The 20194-nt window shown below is 43.4% G+C and overlaps 1 protein-coding gene across 2 annotated transcripts in view; it reads left to right on the top strand.

Annotated features, from left to right (window-relative positions):
* Positions 1 to 18660, top strand: part of LOC126342899 (cyclin-J) — a 54797-nt gene extending 36137 nt beyond the window's left edge. For both annotated transcript variants that reach the window (XM_050001895.1, XM_050001894.1), the window contains exons 4-6: positions 2341 to 2625; positions 14090 to 14249; positions 17038 to 18660. In XM_050001895.1, coding sequence (XP_049857852.1) covers positions 2341 to 2625; positions 14090 to 14249; positions 17038 to 17170 — 578 coding nt within the window. In that variant the 3' untranslated portion in view covers positions 17171 to 18660. The remainder of the gene's footprint in view (positions 1 to 2340; positions 2626 to 14089; positions 14250 to 17037) is intronic.
* Positions 18661 to 20194: the final 1534 nt, after the last annotated feature.

Genomic DNA, 20194 nt, shown 5'->3' with positions numbered 1-20194 from the left:
CCACTATTTATGGGATGCAGCACACAGATGAGGCACATATTTCAATTTATTAAGCTACTACACTATAAACAGTGCAAGTTGCCATCATTGCATTTGAATATTATCACTAGCCCCACATGCTAGTTGCAAAAATAAGAATAAAACTCCTTGTGATCTCTCTTCAGTATTTTGAAGAGCATTCAGCTCAGATTCCAACTGTGTCTCATGTCTGATGGCTGTGCATCACAGCCTTTGCTTAAGTGAGGTACAGTTGAAACAACTCAAGAAACAGAGAAACTATGAAAATGCATTCTTCCTGCTGGTGCCATAGTTGAGATCTAATCATGTATTGACTTTTTGTTGTGGTGCTGAATTTTATGGCTAAATTCATTGGTTACTGTCAAATCAACTTTACGAAATATTATTAACTAATTTCGCACATAAGGTGTGAGGCTGTTTTTTAAATTCAAGCTTTATTTCCATAAGATCATTGCACATGTAAGTAAAAGCTGCTTTACCTTTCACATTATGAGCTGTCTGTGTTAATCACTGTTGGAAAACAGCGGCATCTCATAAGCAATGTTGTACAGCACTCATTCTCCTGACGTGAAGGGTACTGTAATAGTCAGCTCAACTCTCTTTGTAAAAGCTGTACAGGTTTTACTAGTGGTAACAACAAACTTTGTCACCATAGATGCTAAAGCATTAGCTTTTTTTAATATGTCCCACAAGTAAGTTCTTTGCCTCTATTAACAAGAGAATAAAGGTTGTGGTAATGAAATGTTTTTGTATAGGTGTCTGGAGATTATGTTCTGTGAGGAAAGTAAAGAAGGCAATATATTAACTTCCTTACATAAGTCGTAATGTTGTAGGAATAGTAATTAATTGCGTAATGTATGTATTGGCAAACAACTTTACAGAAGTGAAATAAAAACTCAACATGACTCCTGTCTAGTTGAAGATGAGGGTGTGAAACTATCAGAACATTTAATGGAGCTAATATTTTATTTGGGAATTAAGTTTGTAACAGTTGTAATGTAGCATAAAATACATTATTGACCTTACTAAATCATTGATCTACTCGCAATATTACATAAATGTGTCCATAAACCAGGATGGCAATGAGTCACTAGGAGGTGCATTTGGCAAATTTGTGTTACAGTGATGCTGATACATGGTATACTAGAAAACTAGGAATGGGTTTGCACATTCAATGTCTGATGTACTTGCCAACAGCATACATATTTGGTGCCCTAGAATAAGGATCAAGTATGCACTTCTGCAGCTTATCCTGTGGATCTTGTGGCTTCTGGTAATGTCTCCCATTGCAGGACAAGTGCCATTTGGAGGTCAGCACTGGTCTGCACCAGAGGTAGAGCTCCATTCCTTCAGCTTAGCCTTTCTGGTGCATCTTCAATTAGATTTTATTTCAAAGAACAATTTAGTTACTATAGCTGCATGATATCTCTGTCTTGCAGATACTGGTCCACTAGGCCAGCTATGTATGGTTGAGCACAATCATCATCCAGGAAGCCATGATGGTGTCACACATACAAGAATACTGGTGCCACCACATTGGTCACTTTCAACACTATTGGCAGGGTTGTAACCTGTTGCATAGGCATGCTGTGCCAAATAATATGTGAGAATTGCTCTCCAAGCTAAACTACTACTCCTTGCCCATAGCTGCAGCCAACATTGTCTTGGCCCACTCACAGTGAGCAAGACACCACATTTGCTGTGCCACATGGTGCCTTTGGCAGGTTGATGAGTATACAGAGGAACGTCATGAAGCTACTGACATGAAGTCTGATGGGAGATGGGCATCCAAGATGCTGCTGTAAGGTCTCAAACCAAAGCAGTTTTAACAATTGGATACCTCAGGGTGACAATGACCCTGCCACTGGATTGTGATGTGCAGTCAGTCATGCCTGTACTATCATTGACTGTTTTCTCCTGTTACGAAATTTTGCATAATTTGATATTCAACTACTTTCCCATTCTGCACAAACTGTTATCGGACTCTAGTCTTGTAATGATCATTTTAAGTGTTTGCTGTAATATGCTGCCCTCTGTCTCAAATACTAAGTGCCAAATACATAGACTGTTACTGGCTCACTTAAGTGGTCTCCTTCCAACATGCCATTTGTTATGTTTTCATAATGTCTCACTACAATTTAGTGTCATCTTGATGCAGTGTTTTCTAATGGGCCTTTGAAGATATTTTTATCTTATGGTCATGATTGTAGTTATGCAGCATAGACAGATTAAAAAACCCTAAGTAATTACAGATATTATTTATATTGCATGCAGTAAATAGCAGATGACATATCTCACACTAATACACTGTTCTAATTGCAGCAAAATTTGAGGAGCGGGATATAAATGTACCAAAAGTATCTGATATGAATGCATTGATTGAAAGTCCATATCCAGTGGCTGAATTTCTTGCAATGGAATTCATGACTCTTCAGTTTCTTAAATGGAGTCTTGTGCACCCAACAGCTGCACATTTCGCTGAATTTTATGTGGTACATATCATTTCACCAGCAGATTTTAGCTCTGACCATCATTTTGAAACTTACAAAGATCTGCAACATGCTGCCCATCATTATATGAAAGAATTTTTGGATTATTCTCTTCAAGGTACAGTATGATGGCAAATAATTTACAAATTGTGTGACTGATAAAAGCAAGTATTTTTAGTAGCTGTATATGCTCTGTTGTTAGAGAAGTGCCTGGATTTCTTGTGACAGAAATTCTGTTTGCTTAGTAAGTACATCTAAAAAATAAAATAAAAAAAAGAGCAACTAACAGAGAGGTATTATATTCAGTAGGAATACCTAATGTTCCCATAACTGTAAAATTTGTGTATAAAATTATGTTTGAATGGGATTTTAGGCATTAAGAAGTAAGGAAAATATGATTCCATGATGGAGAATTTCCAGAAATTCTGCACTTGCGTCATAGTTGTGGTTCCCCACAGTCTTCTGCTTATCTTTGTAATTTGTGGATGGCAACATCTGGGCATTGATTTACTCAGCACTATTGAAAACTACCTGCAGTAAGAATGCCAGTTTGCACCTATGGAGTGTGACCTATCCAGACAATAGCTGCAAGCAGTACTAAATCCAGAGTTAAATGTTTAAATCTGTGTGCTAGTATACATAGCCTAAGCATATTTTTATCCCATGAATGGTGATCCCTACACAAGAGTGGAACTTTGTATGAACACAGTGCAATTGTTGGCAGATGGTGTGATGTCAAGTGTGTCAGTAGTCCAAGAGACCTGAACATCGAAGGCTCACTATCATCTGACCTGAATTTGGAGCACATGAGGCCACTGCTGTAACAGTTACCACATCAGTGCCAGCTGCAGAATGAAAAGCTACAAGAACAGCAATTATTGGTGTATCAGCAGGATAGATTCCTCCAGCATTAAGAGCGACTGCACAAGAATGTAGTGTTCCTAACAAAGAAGTACCACAATGAGTAGTAGATATCACAGTGACACTAGACGCAAGTTCTGCCACCATAACTATGGACTGTTTGTGTTAGCTGCCACCTACCTGAAGCAATAAGACCAGCCAACTGGAGCCGCATTGTTTGTTGCGTCAACTGCATCTGCCTTGTTTGTTGCATGTAGGGACATAAGTGCATCATGTGGCTTCAAGGCCCTGTTGCAATCGACTGACTGCTCATAGGTACCATCCATTTTGTTAACACTGGCATAACACAGGATGCAACAAATTAGTCACATAATGGCACTGCTAGACGACTTAAGGTTGAGAATCCAGAAACTCGGCAAAGACTACAACACCTAATGGTTGCAGATACCCCACAATGCGGCAATCTTCAATTGACAATTGACACAAGCTCAGACATATGCGAGTATTTGCGAACCTTTTCATGAATTAAGTTATTATTTGTTCATCTGCTTGAGTGTGTGGGGTGTTGCGGCTCAGTACCCCCACTTCCACACAGGGCAGTGATTTACCTGGACAACAGAAGACTACCAGTTGTAAGAATGCCTATGTGGTAATTTGGCTGGACACTGGTTGTAAATCTATGTGCTACGATATACTCTAAATGTGCCCTTGCAGGAAAAAAGATCATGACACCAACAAATAATTAATATAGTGTAATGACATTGTGGGAATACATTTGTATAGCGTAACATATGCAAGTGATTAACATTGCAAGATCACAGGTTAATGTAAGCGTGAACCAAGTGATATGGTGCAGCGGTTAGTGCACTGGACTCGCATCCAGGAGAGTGATTGTTCAAACCAGCATCCAACCATCCAGATTTAGGTTTTCCACGATTTCCCTAAATTGCTCCAGGCAAATGCCAGGAGGGTTCCTTTGAAAGGGCATGGCTGATTTCCTTCCTTATCCTGGACACCGTCCAAGCTTGTGCTCATCTCTAACGAACTCGATGTTGACGGGATGTTAAACGCAATCTTCCTTCCGTCCTGCAAGCGCGAGATAAGCCGTTGCAAATGTGAAATGTTCATATGTTAATAACTGGTGTAACTGCCAGAATTTTTTGAATGCAAGCATGCAAATGTGCATCCATTGTGTTGTGCAGTCGCCAGATGTCAGTTTGTGGGATGGAGGAGCTCCATGCCTGTTGCACTTGGTCGACCAATACAGGGATGGTTAATGCTGTTTGCGAATGACGTTGGAGTTGTCATCCAGTGAAGTCCCATGTGTGCTTGACTGAAGACAGAGCTCGCGATAGAGCAGGCCACTGCAACATGTCACATTATGTAGAGAATGTTTGGTTACAACAGCATTATGTTCATGAATGGTAGCACACCAGTCAAATGACCAGATTGACATACAAATTTGCAGTCAGGGTGCATGGGATAACTTCAAGAATACTCCTGCACGAAATTGCACCTAGACTATAAGTCCAGGTTGATGTCCAGTATGTTGAGGATGCAGACACGTTAGTTGCAGGCCCTCCATTGGCGTCTTTCTAATCAACACATGGCCATCACTGACAATCAGGCAGAATGAGCTTTCATCAGAAAACACAACAGACCCCCACCCTGCCTTCCAAAGAGCTCATGCTTGACACCATGAAGTTGCAAATGGCGGTGGTTTGTGTTCAGTGGGATGCACGCAGCATGGCATCTTGCTCAGAGCTGTCATGAAGTAAGCAGTTTTTAAGGTTTTGTTGTATCACTGGTGCCAACTACTGTTCAAATTGCTGATCAAGATGTAGTACGATGTGTCAGAGCCATATGCCAAACACGATGGTCTTCCCTCTCTGTAGTGCCATGTGGCTACCAAGAGCCCGGTCTTCTTGTGGCCGTACATTGTTGTGACCATTGCTGCCAGCAGTCATGTACAGTGGCTACATTCCTGCAAAAATTCTGCAATTGTGCAGAAGGAATTCCCAGTTTCTTGTAGCTTTGATCATTTATGGGTCAACGTTTTCCCAACTCAAAAAGCCTAAGAACTTCGTGTATACTTTCAATGGCATTTTTCCGGTCCCCTTTATATTTTTTATTTTTTCAATTCTTTTCTTTCTTTTCCTAGCATTTAACTGGCACCAAAGCAGGTAGTGCAATGCTTATGGCATTAAACTCACGTTTGGGAAGAGAAAGGTTCAAATCCTCATCCTGTCTCCAAGGTTCAGGTCTTCTGTGGCTTCTTTATGCCACTTATGGCAAATGCATGGATGGTTCCTTTGAAAGAACATAGTTGATTTCCCTTGCCATCCTTGTCAGATCTGAGCTGCTGTTCATCATCTAGTAACCTTGTCACTGTTGGGACATTAAACTCTAATCATCCCGCCTTTTTCTTTGAAATGGCTGGCTGTTGCAGTCTGAGCTGGTCAGTGGCACTGTCTTTTTCCTTCTTGTCAGTAACAGCAGTAGTAAACTTTAGATCTGTCTGGTTTTATTTACTTTCTTTTCTATTGGTATTGAAGTACTCATGGTACACACTGTAAAAATTCTAGTGCCTGCTCTACTTTGCAAATGCACTGCCTCCTGCAGTAGTGTCCAATAACATGGACACAGTCTTATATTTTATCCTTAAAATGTTTTATAGACAACTTCTGTGACAGCATGTGTAAACTACAAATAAACAAACACAATGTAACCAGTCACTAAATTTTAATTTCATTCCTTAATTGACAATTTCTGTTAGGTAAAATATAAGTTCAGTTGTATGACAAGTATGAGTGTTTGTAAACAGGCTTGTGAATTTACAGACGTATATAAAAGTTTTATTTGAATAATACTAATATAGTCAACTAAATATTAAACAATAATGGAAATTCCTGGGTGGAAAAATAAGTAAATAAGGGAAAGGCAACCACTTAACTATAAAGGAGTGATGCTTGACACACACAAACGTAATATAAAAGAGTTAACACTAGGTTTTGAGCTCTTGCTGTTTTCCAAGTAGGTGTATGCACACCCAAACATCCACACTAGCAGTGAGACTGGTTGCTTTTTTCATATTTTATGTAATTAAATAATAAGCTTCCAGTAGGAGATAAAAAGAAATTATTGAATGTAACTCGGAAAGTGGCACCTTTTTTAAGTAGAGCAGCTTTCTTTTTATTTACATGGGTAAATTTGGCTGGTATAAACTTCAAGATTAAGTATCCAATGTTACAGGTAGTTGAGCCACAATGTAAAAGGGTGGCACAATTGATCCAGTAGACACAGTCTTAACACTTCAAACATTTATTTTAAAATTACAGAGTCATGCCAGATTTGGTCACTATAATCCAACAACTACGCCCAATACAATTATCCAGTACAGTGTAAAAATTTCCAAAGAAATTATTTCCTTGAGGAAACCACCATTTAAAAAATCGTGTTACAACCATATCAATACTAATAGTAAAATTTACAATTTAACATCTTCAAAACTGAACCCTTTAAGAAAGTCTTTCAGTTATTATTTTCCCTTAGAAATGTTGGTTTGCTTAATGTTACTTAAACCAGTAATCTGCCAGTTTTTCACACTTACGCACGAGGCAGAATAAGCATAACTAAATCCATTACCACTAAGCTTAGCAGAATATACAAGTGAATATATAAATTTTGTTTAGGACTTACGGAAGACTCAGTGGACCCAAATGATCTTAGTGTTCACTTACATTGGTTTTGATAAAATTAGAAAAGGAACATTGCTTCCCTTTTTGTAATGTCTAGTAATGTCACAACTACTGCTGAACCACACCCCTTATCCAGTGATATGCTCCCTCCATCTGCCACAGCCCACATAAATGCAAGACAATGTCAAGTCTTACACCTGAAACTGTTTGGCATCAGATTTCAGAAATAACAATAATTTTAGAAGACAAATAACTTCAACTGCAGGCGCTTTACACCACAGTCCCTTCTAACACTTCCGACTTAAAGTGTGAGTGTGAATCTGGGTTATTTTGGTTGATTCCCCCAAACCACCTTCCACTTATTTACAAGGTGACATACTGTGAATTTTTCATCTTCACCCCGCCCTCTTTCCCCGCCCTCTTTCCCCGCCCTCTTTCCCCGCCCTCTTTCCCCGCCCTCTTTCCCCCCCATCTTCCACCCCCCATCTTCCACCCCCCATCTTCCACCCCCCCATCTTCCACCCCCCCATCTTCCACGCCCCCATCTTCCACGCCCCCATCTTCCACGCCCCCATCTTCCACGCCCCCATCTTCCACGCCCCCATCTTCCACGCCCCCATCTTCCACGCCCCCATCTTCCACCCCCCCATCTTCCACCCCCCCCATCTTCCACCCCCCCCATCTTCCACCCCCCCCATCTTCCAACCCCCCATCTTCCAACCCCCCCATCTTCCACCCCCCCCATCTTCCAACCCCCCCCATCTTCCAACCCCCCCATCTTCCAACCCCCCCATCTTCCAACCCCCCATCTTCCAACCCCCCCATCTTCCACCACCCCCCCATCTTCCACCACCCCCCCATCTTCCACCACCCCCCCATCTTCCACCACCCCCCCATCTTCCACCACCCCCCCATCTTCCACCACCCCCCCATCTTCCACCACCCCCCCATCTTCCACCACCACCCCATCTTCCACCACCACCCCATCTTCCACCACCCCCCCATCTTCCACCACCCCCCATCTTCCACCACCCCCCCATCTTCCACCACCCCCCCATCTTCCACCACCCCCCCATCTTCCACCACCCCCCCATCTTCCACCCCCCCCCCATCTTCCACCGCCCCCCCAATCTTCCACCACCCCCCCAATCTTCCACCACCCCCCCAATCTTCCACCACCCCCCCATCTCCCACCCCACCCCCCCCATCTCCCACCCCACCCCCCCCATCTCCCACCCCCCCCATCTCCCACCCCACCCCCCCATCTCCCACCCCACCCCCCCATCTCCCACCCCACCCCCCCATTCTCCCACCCCACCCCCATTCTCCCACCCCACCCCCATTCTCCCACCCCACCCCCCATCTCCCACCCCACCCCCCCGCATCTTCCCCCCCACTGGCCACACCATGGGAGGAACGTAAGTCTCAGGATGGCAGTAGCAGTTATTCGCCCCGCTTCTTAGTTTGTACGAGGGCTGATGGCAAGTCTTTTCTCTCCACAAAGCCTCAGTTCTTTGTCGAGCATTTAGAGGACAAGTTTGGGGAGGTGGAGGGCTTGTCAAAAATGCGCTCTGGGTCAGTCCTGATACAAATGGCATCCTCTGCCCAGTCACGACAGTTACTCGCTTGTGACAAGTTGGGGGATGTTGCCGTTACGATCACACCCCATAAGAGTTTAAATATGGTCCAGGGAGTTATTTACCATAGGGATCTTCTTTTACAGTCTGATGAAGAGCTGCGCGCCAATTTAGAGCGTCGAGGTGTACATTTCGTCCGGCGCGTTCATCGGGGTCTGAAGGAAAATCAGATTGCTACAGGTGCCTTCATCTTGACCTTCGAAGGGGATACCTTATCGGAAAAGGTCAAGGTGATGGTCTATCGATGTGACGTGAAGCCCTATATCCCTCCCCCAGTGCGGTGCTTTAAATGCTGGAAGTTCGGCCATATGTCTTCTCGCTGCACTTCCAGCCTCACATGTCGAGATTGCGGACGCCCATCACATCCCAATACTCCATGTGCCCCACCTCCCATCTGTGTCAACTGCGGGGAGCACCATTCACCTTGCTCGCCAGACTGCCGAATTTTCCAGAATGAGTGTAAAATCATGGAATACAAGACCCTGGACCGACTAACATATACTGAGGCCAAAAGGAAATACGACCGACTACATCCTGTGAGACTGACATCTTCCTACGCTGCTGCTACAACACCTGTGCTAGCCCCGTCTGTTTCTCAAATTGTGGCCGGATCGACGAGTAGTACAACTCCTCCTGCCCCCTCGCCAGTGGGGGGCTCTACCCACCGGGTTGCTCCTGCGCCGCCTACCTCAGGAGCAACACCATCCCACCCATCGGGGACATCCGTCCCCACTTCTAAGCTGGAGAAGTGTCCAACTTCTTCGGCTTCTCACACTCGAAAGGGGTCCCTTGGGTCCCTCCCTTCCCAGGTTTCCGCCAGCGAGAAGGCTGACGACCGACAGTGGCGTAAGTGCCCGCAAACAGCTGGTTGTAGGGCTTCACGATCCTCCTCCGTCCCGCAGACTGAATCGGTGAAGCCCTCCCAGGCGGTACAACCCAAGGAACGGCGTGAGAAACCCAAGAAGATCTCTCAGCCCAAGGAACTCGCGGTGGCAGCCATCCCACCACAACCTTCCAGATCTGCGTCTGAGGATGCGGTGCAGATTCTGGCGTCGTCTGAGGACCTCGATCTCGCCGGTCCATCAGGCGCCATGGAAAGCACTATCACAGGTGCTCAGTCGGAGGCAGCAGGTGACCCAGCGGCATAATCTCCCTTCCCAGTCCCATCACGCCTTTCTCAGCCATGGACAACACCATCCTCCAGTGGAACTGCAGCGGTTTCTTCCACCATCTAGCTGAGCTCCGCCAACTTATCAGTCTTCACCCTTTCCTCTGCATTGCTCTGCAGGAAACTTGGTTTCCGGCAATGCGAACCCCCGCCCTCCGTGGCTACCGGGGTTATTATAAGAACCGGGCAGCTTATGAAAGGGTGTCTGGTGGCGTCTGCATATATGTCCTGAACTCTCTTCACAGCGAGTCTGTACCTCTCCAAACACCTTTAGAGGCTGTCGCTGTTCGTGTGTGGACACCACGGGCTGTTACCGTCTGCAGTCTTTACCTTCCACCGGATGGTGATGTCGCACAGCATGTCCTGGCTGCTCTGATAGCCCAATTGCCGCCACCTTTCTTGTTACCTGGCGACTTTAACGCCGATAACCATCTGTGGGGTGGGTTGGTGGCAACAGGTCGAGGCGCCATCATTGAGCATTTATTGGCGCAGCTCGATCTCTCGATATTAAATGATGGTGTCTTCACACACTTCAGTGTGGCGTATGGCACATACTCCGCCATTGACCTTTCGATCTGTAGCCCTAGCCTCTTACTGTCTGTCGAATGGAGAGTGCATGACGACCTTTGTGGTAGTGACCACTTTCCGATCTTTCTGTCACTACCACAGCGTCAGTCTTCTGGGCGCCCTAGCAGATGGGCTCTGAATAAGGCTGACTGGGACTTGTTCTCCTCCACTGCCGCTATTGAGCCTCTCTCTAACGATGACATTGATGCAGTGGTTCAATCGGTCACCACCGCCATCGTAACTGCCGCCGAATCTGCCATTCCCCGTTCTTCTGGGTCCCCTCAGCGGCGGACTGTGCCTTGGTGGTCACCTGAGATCACTGGAGCGATTAAAGCTCGCCGGCGGGCGCTCCAGCGTTACAGGTGACATCCCTCAATCGAACACCTTATCGCCTTCAAACGTCTGCGTGCGCGAGCCCGCCGCATTATCCGCCAACGCAAGCAGGAGTGCTGGGAGCGGTATGTGTCCACCATTGGCCTTCATGTCACTCCATCGCAGGTCTGGGCCAAGATTCGCCGCCTCTATGGCTATCGGACCCCTGTCAGCATCCCTGCGCTCTCACTGAATGGAGCAGTTTGTACTGACTCCGACGTCATTGCAAACCGCTTGGCAGAGCACTTTGCTCTGAATTCGGCTTCTGCCAACTACCCCTTGTTCTTCCGCTCCATTAAAGAGCGGATAGAACGCCGGAGTCTTTCTTTTCGCTCCCACCATCCTGAATTGTACAATGTTCCATTCAGTGAGTGGGAATTCGGCAGTGCCCTCGCCGCTTGTCCTGATACCGCTCCTGGCCCAGATAGCATCCACTCTCAGATGCTGAAACACCTTTCAGTGGACTGCCAGCGACACCTCCTCGACCTTTACAACCGCATTTGGCTCGAGGGTGAGTTTCCGTCGCAATGGCGGGAAAGTCTTGTTGTCCCCATTCTAAAACCGGGGAGGAACCCTTTGGAGGTGGACAGCTACCGTCCCATTAGCCTCACCAACGTTCTTTGCAAGTTGCTTGAACGGATAGTGAGCCGGCGCTTGAATTGGTACTGGAGTCTCGGGGCCTTCTGGCTCCGTCTCAGGGTGGGTTCCGTAAAGGCCGCTCCGCCGCCGACAATCTGGTGAGCCTGGAGTCGGCCATCCGTACTGCCTTTGCCCGCCGTCATAATCTGGTCACTGTCTTTTTCGACATGCGGAAGGCGTATGATACGACATGGCGTCATCTCATCTTTTCTACACTTCATGGATGGGGCCTTCGGGGCCCTCTGCCGATCTATATCCGCAATTTTCTGTCGTATCGTACCTTCCGCGTGCACGTCGCGGCCTCATATAGTTCCTTCCAAGTCCAGGAGAACGGTGTGCCACAGGGTTCTGTTCTAAGTGTCTGTCTGTTTTTAATTCCCATTAACGGGCTCGCTGCGGCCGTGGGAAATTCTGTCTCCGCTTCCCTGTATGCTGACGACTTCTGCCTTTACTACAGCTCTATTGGCATTGCAGCTGCTGAACGTCAGCTACAGGGCGCAATCTTGGGCTGTAGCGCATGGTTTCCAGTTTTCGGCAGCCAAGACCTGCGTTATGCATTTCTGCCGGCGACGCACTGTTCACCCAGAGCCGCGGCTTTATCTTGACGGCGAGCTTCTTTCAGTGGTGGAGTTACATAGGTTTTTGGGGGTCGTTCTTGATGCCCGGTTGACTTAGCTGCCTCATATTTGGCAGCTTAAACAGGCGTGTTGGCGGCATCTAAATGTTCTGCGATGCCTGAGCCACACCAGGTGGGGCGCTGACCGATCTACTCTCCTACGGCTTTACCAGGCATTAATCCAGTCCCGTCTGGACTATGGGAGTCTGGCTTATGGCTCAGCATCCCCATCTGCGTTGCGGCTGCTGGACCCAATCCTCCACAGTGGGATACGCCTTGCCACTGGTACCTTTCGGACCAGCCCTGTGGACAGCATACTTGTGGAGGCAGGTGTCCCTCCACTGCGGTTACGACGCCAACAATTACTGGCTGCTTATTCTGCCCATGTTTTTAGCTCACCCGGGCATCTAAATTATCGTGTCCTGTTCCCGCAGTCAGTCGTCCGTCTGCCAGAACGTCGGCCTCGGTCGGGTTGTCCAATCGCCGTATGCGTCAAACAGCTTCTCTACGGGCCTGGGTGTTTCCCTGTACCACCTCCTTTCTGGTCACCTCTGCGTACACCCCCATGGTGTGTGCCTTGCCCTTGCCTTCGGCTCGACTCGACACAGGGCCCGAAGGACTCAGTCCCTCCGGAGGCCTTCCGACGCCGCTTTTATTCCATCCTGGCCACGTATCAGGGCTTTGGCGTTGTCTACACCAACGGTTCGATGGTTGCTGGTCGTGTCGGTTATGCACTAACTCTAGGGGACCATTCTGAACAACGTTCGTTGCCTACTGGCTGCAGTGTTTGCACTGCTGAGCTGGTCGCCATCTTTCGTGCCCTAGAGTATATCCGCTCCTGCTCAGGTGAGTCTTTCATTATCTGTAGCGATTCCGTGAGCGGTTTACGAGCTCTCGACCAGTGTTTCCCTCGTTCTCGTCTGGTGATGGCTATCCAGGAGTCCCTGCATACTCTTGCCCGTTGCGGCTGGTCTGTGGTCTTCGTTTGGACCCCAGGCCATGTTGGGATAACCGGAAATGAAACTGTTGACTGCCTGGCGAAAGAGGCCACTAGTGCACCATCTCTGGAGATTGGCCTCCTGGCGACTGATTTGCGGGCACTATTACACCGCAAAGTTTTCGATTTATGGGACACTGATTGGCGCAACCTGCCCGTGCCAAACAAACTCCACCGTATCAAGGAGACGACTACTGTGTGGCGGTCATCCATGCGAGCCAACCGCAGGGAATCAGTCGTCCTTTGTCGGCTCCGCATTGGCCACACCCGACTCACGCACAGTTATTTACTGTGTCGTGAGGATCCCCCTCTTCGTCGTTGTGGGGCGTTCTTGACGGTGGTCCATATTCTGTTGGAGTGCGCCCTTTTAACTGTGCTCAGGCAGACTTTTGCGCTGCCTGATACGCTCTCTGCGCTTTTATCTGATGACTCTTCCATAGCGGACATAGTTCTGCGTTTTATTCAGGCAGGGGGATTTTATCGCTTAATGTAAGTGTGTGTTTTTGTGTTGATTCTGGCCTATGGCCTACAATTTGTCTGATTTTTTTTTTTTCATGTGTTTCTCGGTGGTTGGCTTTTCCCTTTTGTTTGTATGGTCGGCCAACCACTGTCACACACTGTGTGATTTTAGTTTGTCTTGTCTGGTCTTTGTCTACGTTTCTCTTGTTCTGTGTCGTCTGTCTTATCGTCTGTTGATCGTTTTTATCCTCTGTGAGTGTTTTTAGTATTTGGAAAAAGGGACCGATGACCGTAGCAGTCTGGTCCCTTTAACCCCCACAAACCAACCCCCCTCCCTCTCCCTCTCTATCTCTCCCCTCTCCCGTTCCCTCCCTGTCTCCCTTTTGTACCCACCTCCCCCTTTTCTACCCACCATCCTATCTCTCAGCATCCCCTCCCTCTCTCCACCTATTCTAACCCCTCTGCCCATTTCCCTCTCTCTCTGCACCCACTTTTGTCGGAGTCTTATGTTCTGGGATAATGTTATTAATGTTTTATAATCATAGCTGTACTTCTTTCTGTATTGCAGATCCAGGGTTTCATCTTTTTAATCCATCTCTTGTTGCTGGGTCATGCATTGCTCTAGCACGAATAAGACTTCGTCTCTCTGAGAAGTGGACACCTGGACTTCTAGAAGTAACGCAGTATCGCCTCAGTGATCTGAAACCGTGTATGGAACTTATAATGCGGTAAGTCAGTTTTGTGGTGGAGTTTGAAAATGACCCACTCCCCCCCCCCCCCCCCCCCCTTTCCCCCTGTCCTCACTAGAAGTGAGTCCTTCTCGTTCTGGGGTCTTAATCACCTGCCCTTCCTTTTCTTCTCTCTGATAAATGAACAATTCATTCCAAGAGCTGGATAGTGTGTCACATCTGTTTTTTGTGTGTGTATTGGCAGTGCTGCCTTCTTTAAGTAATTGACAGCAATGCTGTCTCATAATTTGTTAGTTTTCTCAACTGAATTTTCCTTTCATACAGTTATATATATAGTCATTATTATATATTTAGTCAAACCACCACAACAGTTCCCATTTTTTAGTGTCATTGTAATGAGTTTGTTTTATTTTGCCTTCATGAGACTATTCCTGAAAAGGCAACTATGAGATGAATATTGCAGCATTCTTTTATAAGCAGATGTTTATCATGTAATTATTTTCAAATTTTTACTTTTCTACCAAAGCATTTACTTTTATTGCTTGATTAAATAAATGCAATATTAATGCCAACACAGTGATCAGAACTATCAATGTATTACCTATAAGCATATAAACTTACCCACTTTTCAATTTTATAATTTGTAATAATTCTGGAACTATGGCTCATGATACAATCAAACACAAGAGGTTGTGTAGGTTATATTCTTAACGTTCACAGGACCTTGTCAATTTCATGAGAGAAGAAGAAAAATTCACACTCATTGTCAAACTAAACATTAAAATAACTTTAGCTGCTTGTCTGTGTAGTTGAGAGCATTGCTCTTGAGGTAACCTTTTATAAAGTCTGTCATAAATTGCTGGATTGGACAAACAGATTATGGAGTTGCGTGCTCTACTGTATACCTGTCATCTGAAGTGAAAAGTAATGAGGTACATTAGCAGAAAAATGCAAAAATGATCTGACAAGTAAATTGAAATCCATGTTCAGTCGTGCAGTGTGTTGCAATTTCTGTGAGAACTCATGATGAAATGTTCCAATTACTGAAACATATTCAGCCATATTTGATCTATAATTGACTGTCTTGAATTATGGGAAATGTTTCATATCATGAACTTAAAACAGATTTTTCCACAGGATTAATTTTTATTTGATAGCATCAGTCTCATCTGCCACATCTGTTACCAAATGATGCTCCCCTTGCATTAAGTCAGTTAAAGTATTCAAATAATTCGTGAGGAAGACAATAAAAAATTTTGTCACCACTCTACTTACGCTTAGTTTTATTCCCTAATGGCTATGTTCAGTTAAGCTGGCCTCATCTGAAAACAAGTGCATCATCGTGTTGTCTTTGTGGCTGGCATTGTAATGACATTCTAATAATGTTTCTCCAGCTCATAAAGTGCTATGATATATTAAGTCCTGTGCTTGACCTTAAACAATTTGAAAAGCAAGGCAATTTCCTTTTGGTATTGAATGAGCAGATTCTCCACTTTCTCTTTTTTGTACAAGTGCATAGATGCCATAGTACCCCTAATGCAGAATTTAAATCTAATTTGATGCAAGTACTACTGTCCCGTACTGCTTGGTGTCTACCAAAGTTACTTTCCAATTCTGGCAGCGTCCAGATGTGGCCATTTTTGTAATCTCCCTCCTTCACCCCTCAGTCTACATGCCACTGTGCTTGGAGCACTATTTGGCCAGGCCTGATCTGTGTGTGTATAAAGACTATATCTTATAATAGTAAAACTAGCAGAAAAGCTGCTGCTTTGCTGGTTAGTCAGCAGCAACTTTCTCAGAATTGTCATTTTCTGCTACTTGTACATTGACTAGAGATCTGTAAAAAGATTTCACACAAATAAACCTCATTAAGCTTGCCATTGAAATTAAATGATTTGTAGTCATCAAAGTCGGTAGTTCTGTCACAATGTGTATGCTTATTTACTAGGCTACACTATGAGCTTGTCTGGCACAAAAAAAGAAAATGCCATGATAGCCTCTACATAGATAGCCTATACATAATGTTTTCCAAGTGATCTCACAAATAAATAAGAGAAAACAATCTGGGCTCTTAGTTTGTTAAGTATGTAACCATTTCTCTCCAACTTTTATGTAACATGAAATGTAGGAAAGGGGAAGGATGGTTGGGAAATCATGGCAGCTAGCTGCACATGGCATTGTGGTAATATAATGGCAAAAATTGTAAATTTGTGCTGGCCCAAGACTCAAACCCAGAGTTACCATTTCTTATTAGCTTAACCACCTGACCATCTAAACATGGCCCTAACTGACACAAATTTTTAACTTGCTGCACGCTGCAATGCAGCGTCTCTCATCCATTAATACTCTACTCATAAATCCTAATTGCCATAGGAGTTTCTATGATATTTGTGCATTCACACTGATATTGAGGACATGTCCAACAGAACAGATGCCATTCAGATACATACATTTCTTTACCTTTTCTCTAGACCCACACAACTGTAATAGTAGTAGGAGAATCATAGCTGTGATGTGTAAACATGCACTGTAGAATTTAGCACACTGACAGGTGTACACACAGTGCTACATCATTGCTGTTGTATTAAGATTGATATGTGTATAGCCTGACTTGGCAATTGAATCTGTCAAATTCAGTTTGTATAACTTACATTTGAAAATAACACTGTCATGCAATACCCTTGTGATTTAGAATCATTTCCATTTATGGTGCTCTACAACTAAAATTCAAAATTAGATCAAGCCTTTGGAATGGCAGCAGAATAACTAGACACTAGTTTCAATTGTTATATGGTATGTTGACGATCATTGAAATTTTTTCCCTCAGTGTATACCACTTGAATCAACCTACCAACAAGGCAGCTGAAGAAAGGAAGAGGAAATTTACTGAATCACCAGACCATGGTTATGGCACCTGTACTAGTGTAACCAGCAGTCCAGAAACGTCTGGCAGATCATGAGAAAGTGATATTTAGAACTTTCTCAAGTTCCCATGAATACATGTGCTTTCAATGTCTATTGTTTCTGTTAGATGAATGATGTACAAAAGAATTGCAACCATTAAGCAAAAAAATCCTGATTTAATTAACTTGAAGAGCTTTGAGAAATTATAAGTCTTATTGATTTCATCTTGTTTTAACCAGTCTGGTTAAGAATAGAGTCATTAAATTTTTGTTGTTGTTGTTGTTGTTGTAGTTGTTGTGTGTTTCCTCAGTGAAGCAATGTAAATGTCTACTGCAGCAGTGCTGCATTTTCAGTATTAGAAGTAAAAAGTAATTGAGGTAAATGAAGTGTGTTAGAAGAGCATGCCTGTTACACGTTGGGCTTCTATAATAGCAGTGTGAACATGCAACACACATTTTTTTCATAATTTATTTGATGTGAGAGGTGTAATGCCTTTGATCTCTGGTATTATAAATTCTAAGGAGACACAGTGTTACTGTTGATGTCGGAGAGTACTTTTTTTTATTGTGTTGACAATATTTTCAATACTGGGCATTTCTTAGTATATGAATTACTCAAAGAATTAATGTTCTTTTCCACTGTACCTGCAATTTCATGTACTTGTGTATGTTAAAATTTATGTAAACTTCTGCAAGAGACTGGTATTTCGAAATTCACAGTCTTTCTTCCCACCAACAAGAATTGTTTGTGCCAGTAACTTATTTTTCTCCTCCTCCTCCTGTCTGTTCCTTCTGTGAAGGACTGATTTTCTATTAGATTAATAACTGTCTGATCTCATGGACATTAAATTCTCATTTACATTCAGTTCTTGATTCTAAATCAAGAGATGATTGTTTATGTCCATTGTACTCATATATAAACAATTTTTTATTTTTAGGATTGAAAATACAAACAGTCCCTTTGGGTTGTTCCAAATGCTCAGTTACTATTTTTTTAAATATTTGAAGTAGCCATTTAAAAAATAAGTTATGTGTTTCTGCCTTACATGGTTGTGTGTTATTACTGTGATATTTTTATGCTGTGATGTGACATTTCATTTTTTCTATGTACGGTGTTCTTACAAATCAGTGCTGTAGTTGGATGAGCTTGTGTGCCAAGTTTGTGCATAACACATTTCACATTATGTCTGATATTAGGTGTATGTTTGGGTAAAGATTAGTCTATTTACAAATGTTTTGATTGCATCAACTGCTAGGCAATACTCAGCTGTTAAGGATACCTTGTTGATGCTTTCTTTCACCTTCCCAGTTTCTACTGTTGAAATTTGTCAGATATGGCATTGTTACATGACATATATTTTAAGATTGAATACTATGATTTCTTCCCCCACATTCCTATGGAATATCCAGTACAACCTAAGACTGGCAATTTACCTAAGACTGTCAAGTTATTTGGAGTATAGCTTTAAGATAGATAAATAATTTTGAAGACTGAGATTTACTTTAATGTAATTATTGATCATATGATAGTTTCCACTTGCAATTTTCAGCACAATTAAGATACTGCTCATTTTTGTTGTCATGTAATACTCAAATAAGGGAATAGGAATTATTTTTGTTCTAAAAGAATTTCAGGCAAATAAATGAAAATGGTATCATAGTTGTTGAAATTTTTGCATGCATTATCTTCATTTTTAATGCCTTTATTGGAGAATTCCTATCTTAACTATATTTTGTATGAGATTTCAGAAGAATTTTTATGTTACAAATTTTGTAAAAGTCACTGTTTCAAACAATAGATGAAATTTCTATACATCACAAGAAGCCAATTTGTGATCAATAATTTATTTTAATAAAACAATTTTTTGTACTTCTTAATTTGTTCTTTATTGTTTGAAATCTATTCCTTGTGATGACATACCAAATTAGTTATTAAGATACAACCAAACAAGAATTAACCACAAAATACATAACTTCATAAAAATGTGTAAAACTGATGTAATGTCATTGGAAATTGTGGATAGAAGAAATAAAAGCAACGTAAAAGCTATTTATTTCTATTTTGTGACAAGTTAATGTAAACAGCAAGTCAATCAGTAGAAAAATTTCTGAAATGAGAACAAACAACAGAAAACATTGCTCAAACAAATGATAGCCTGTGGGAAAGTCCAACAAACTACGGTGCCAGTTATGTCAGAAAATTATCAGAAAGGGCCTGCCTCTTTATCCTTACAGGTTTTCTGATGTGAATGAGTTAAGACTTCCAGACAAACTGCATTTAGTTTCTGAATAAATTTAATATTAGGTCATGTGGATATTCAGTTTTAACAAGCATTTTCAACCTATTTTGGTATGTGAACTCACATTGTGTATCCGAAAATCCTCACCAGTACACTGAACAATCATACTAAAACAGGTGTTTGGAATCAGCTTGAGACCAGTTTATTTGGGTCATGCATTACGCAGCAGTAAACAAAAGGAGAGCAGTGCACAAAGTCAAAGCTGTTGTGGCATATGTAGAAACTGTTAAGAAGTAATATCACATGCTACCAAAGTCCTCATATGTATTATGAATCAATGTCTAAAGAAATTCCTTCAATATCAGACTTCTGTAGAACAAGAAGGTATTGTGACAGGTAAAGCTACTCAAGAGACAATCATGAATTTGAGGCAGACAACTGAAAAATGTCATTAATTCCGTGGCGCTGCCTTCATTTGTTTCCAAGACTAAGAAAAGTTTTCCACTGTAGTATGTTGTTGTTGTTGTTGTTGTTGTTGTCTTCAGTCCTGATATTGGTTTTATGCAGCTCTTCATGCTACTCTGTCCTGTGCAAGCTTCTTCATCTCCCAGTACCTACTGCAGCCTACTCTGCTTAGTGTATTCATCTCTTGGTCGCCCTCTTCGATTTCTACCCTCCCCACTGCCCTCCAGTACTAAATTGGTGATCCCTTGATGCCTCAGAACATGTCCTACCAACCGATCCCTTCTTCTAGTCAAGTTGTGCCACAAACTTCTCTTCTCCCCAATTCTATTCAGTACCTCCTCATTAGTTATGTGATCTACCCATCTAATCTTCAGCA

This window comes from Schistocerca gregaria, chromosome 1, assembly GCF_023897955.1.
Source record: "Schistocerca gregaria isolate iqSchGreg1 chromosome 1, iqSchGreg1.2, whole genome shotgun sequence".
Lineage (NCBI taxonomy): Eukaryota > Metazoa > Arthropoda > Insecta > Orthoptera > Acrididae > Schistocerca > Schistocerca gregaria.
Note: the sequence above shows the minus strand (reverse complement) of the source record. Positions and strands in the feature narration are given on the sequence as shown.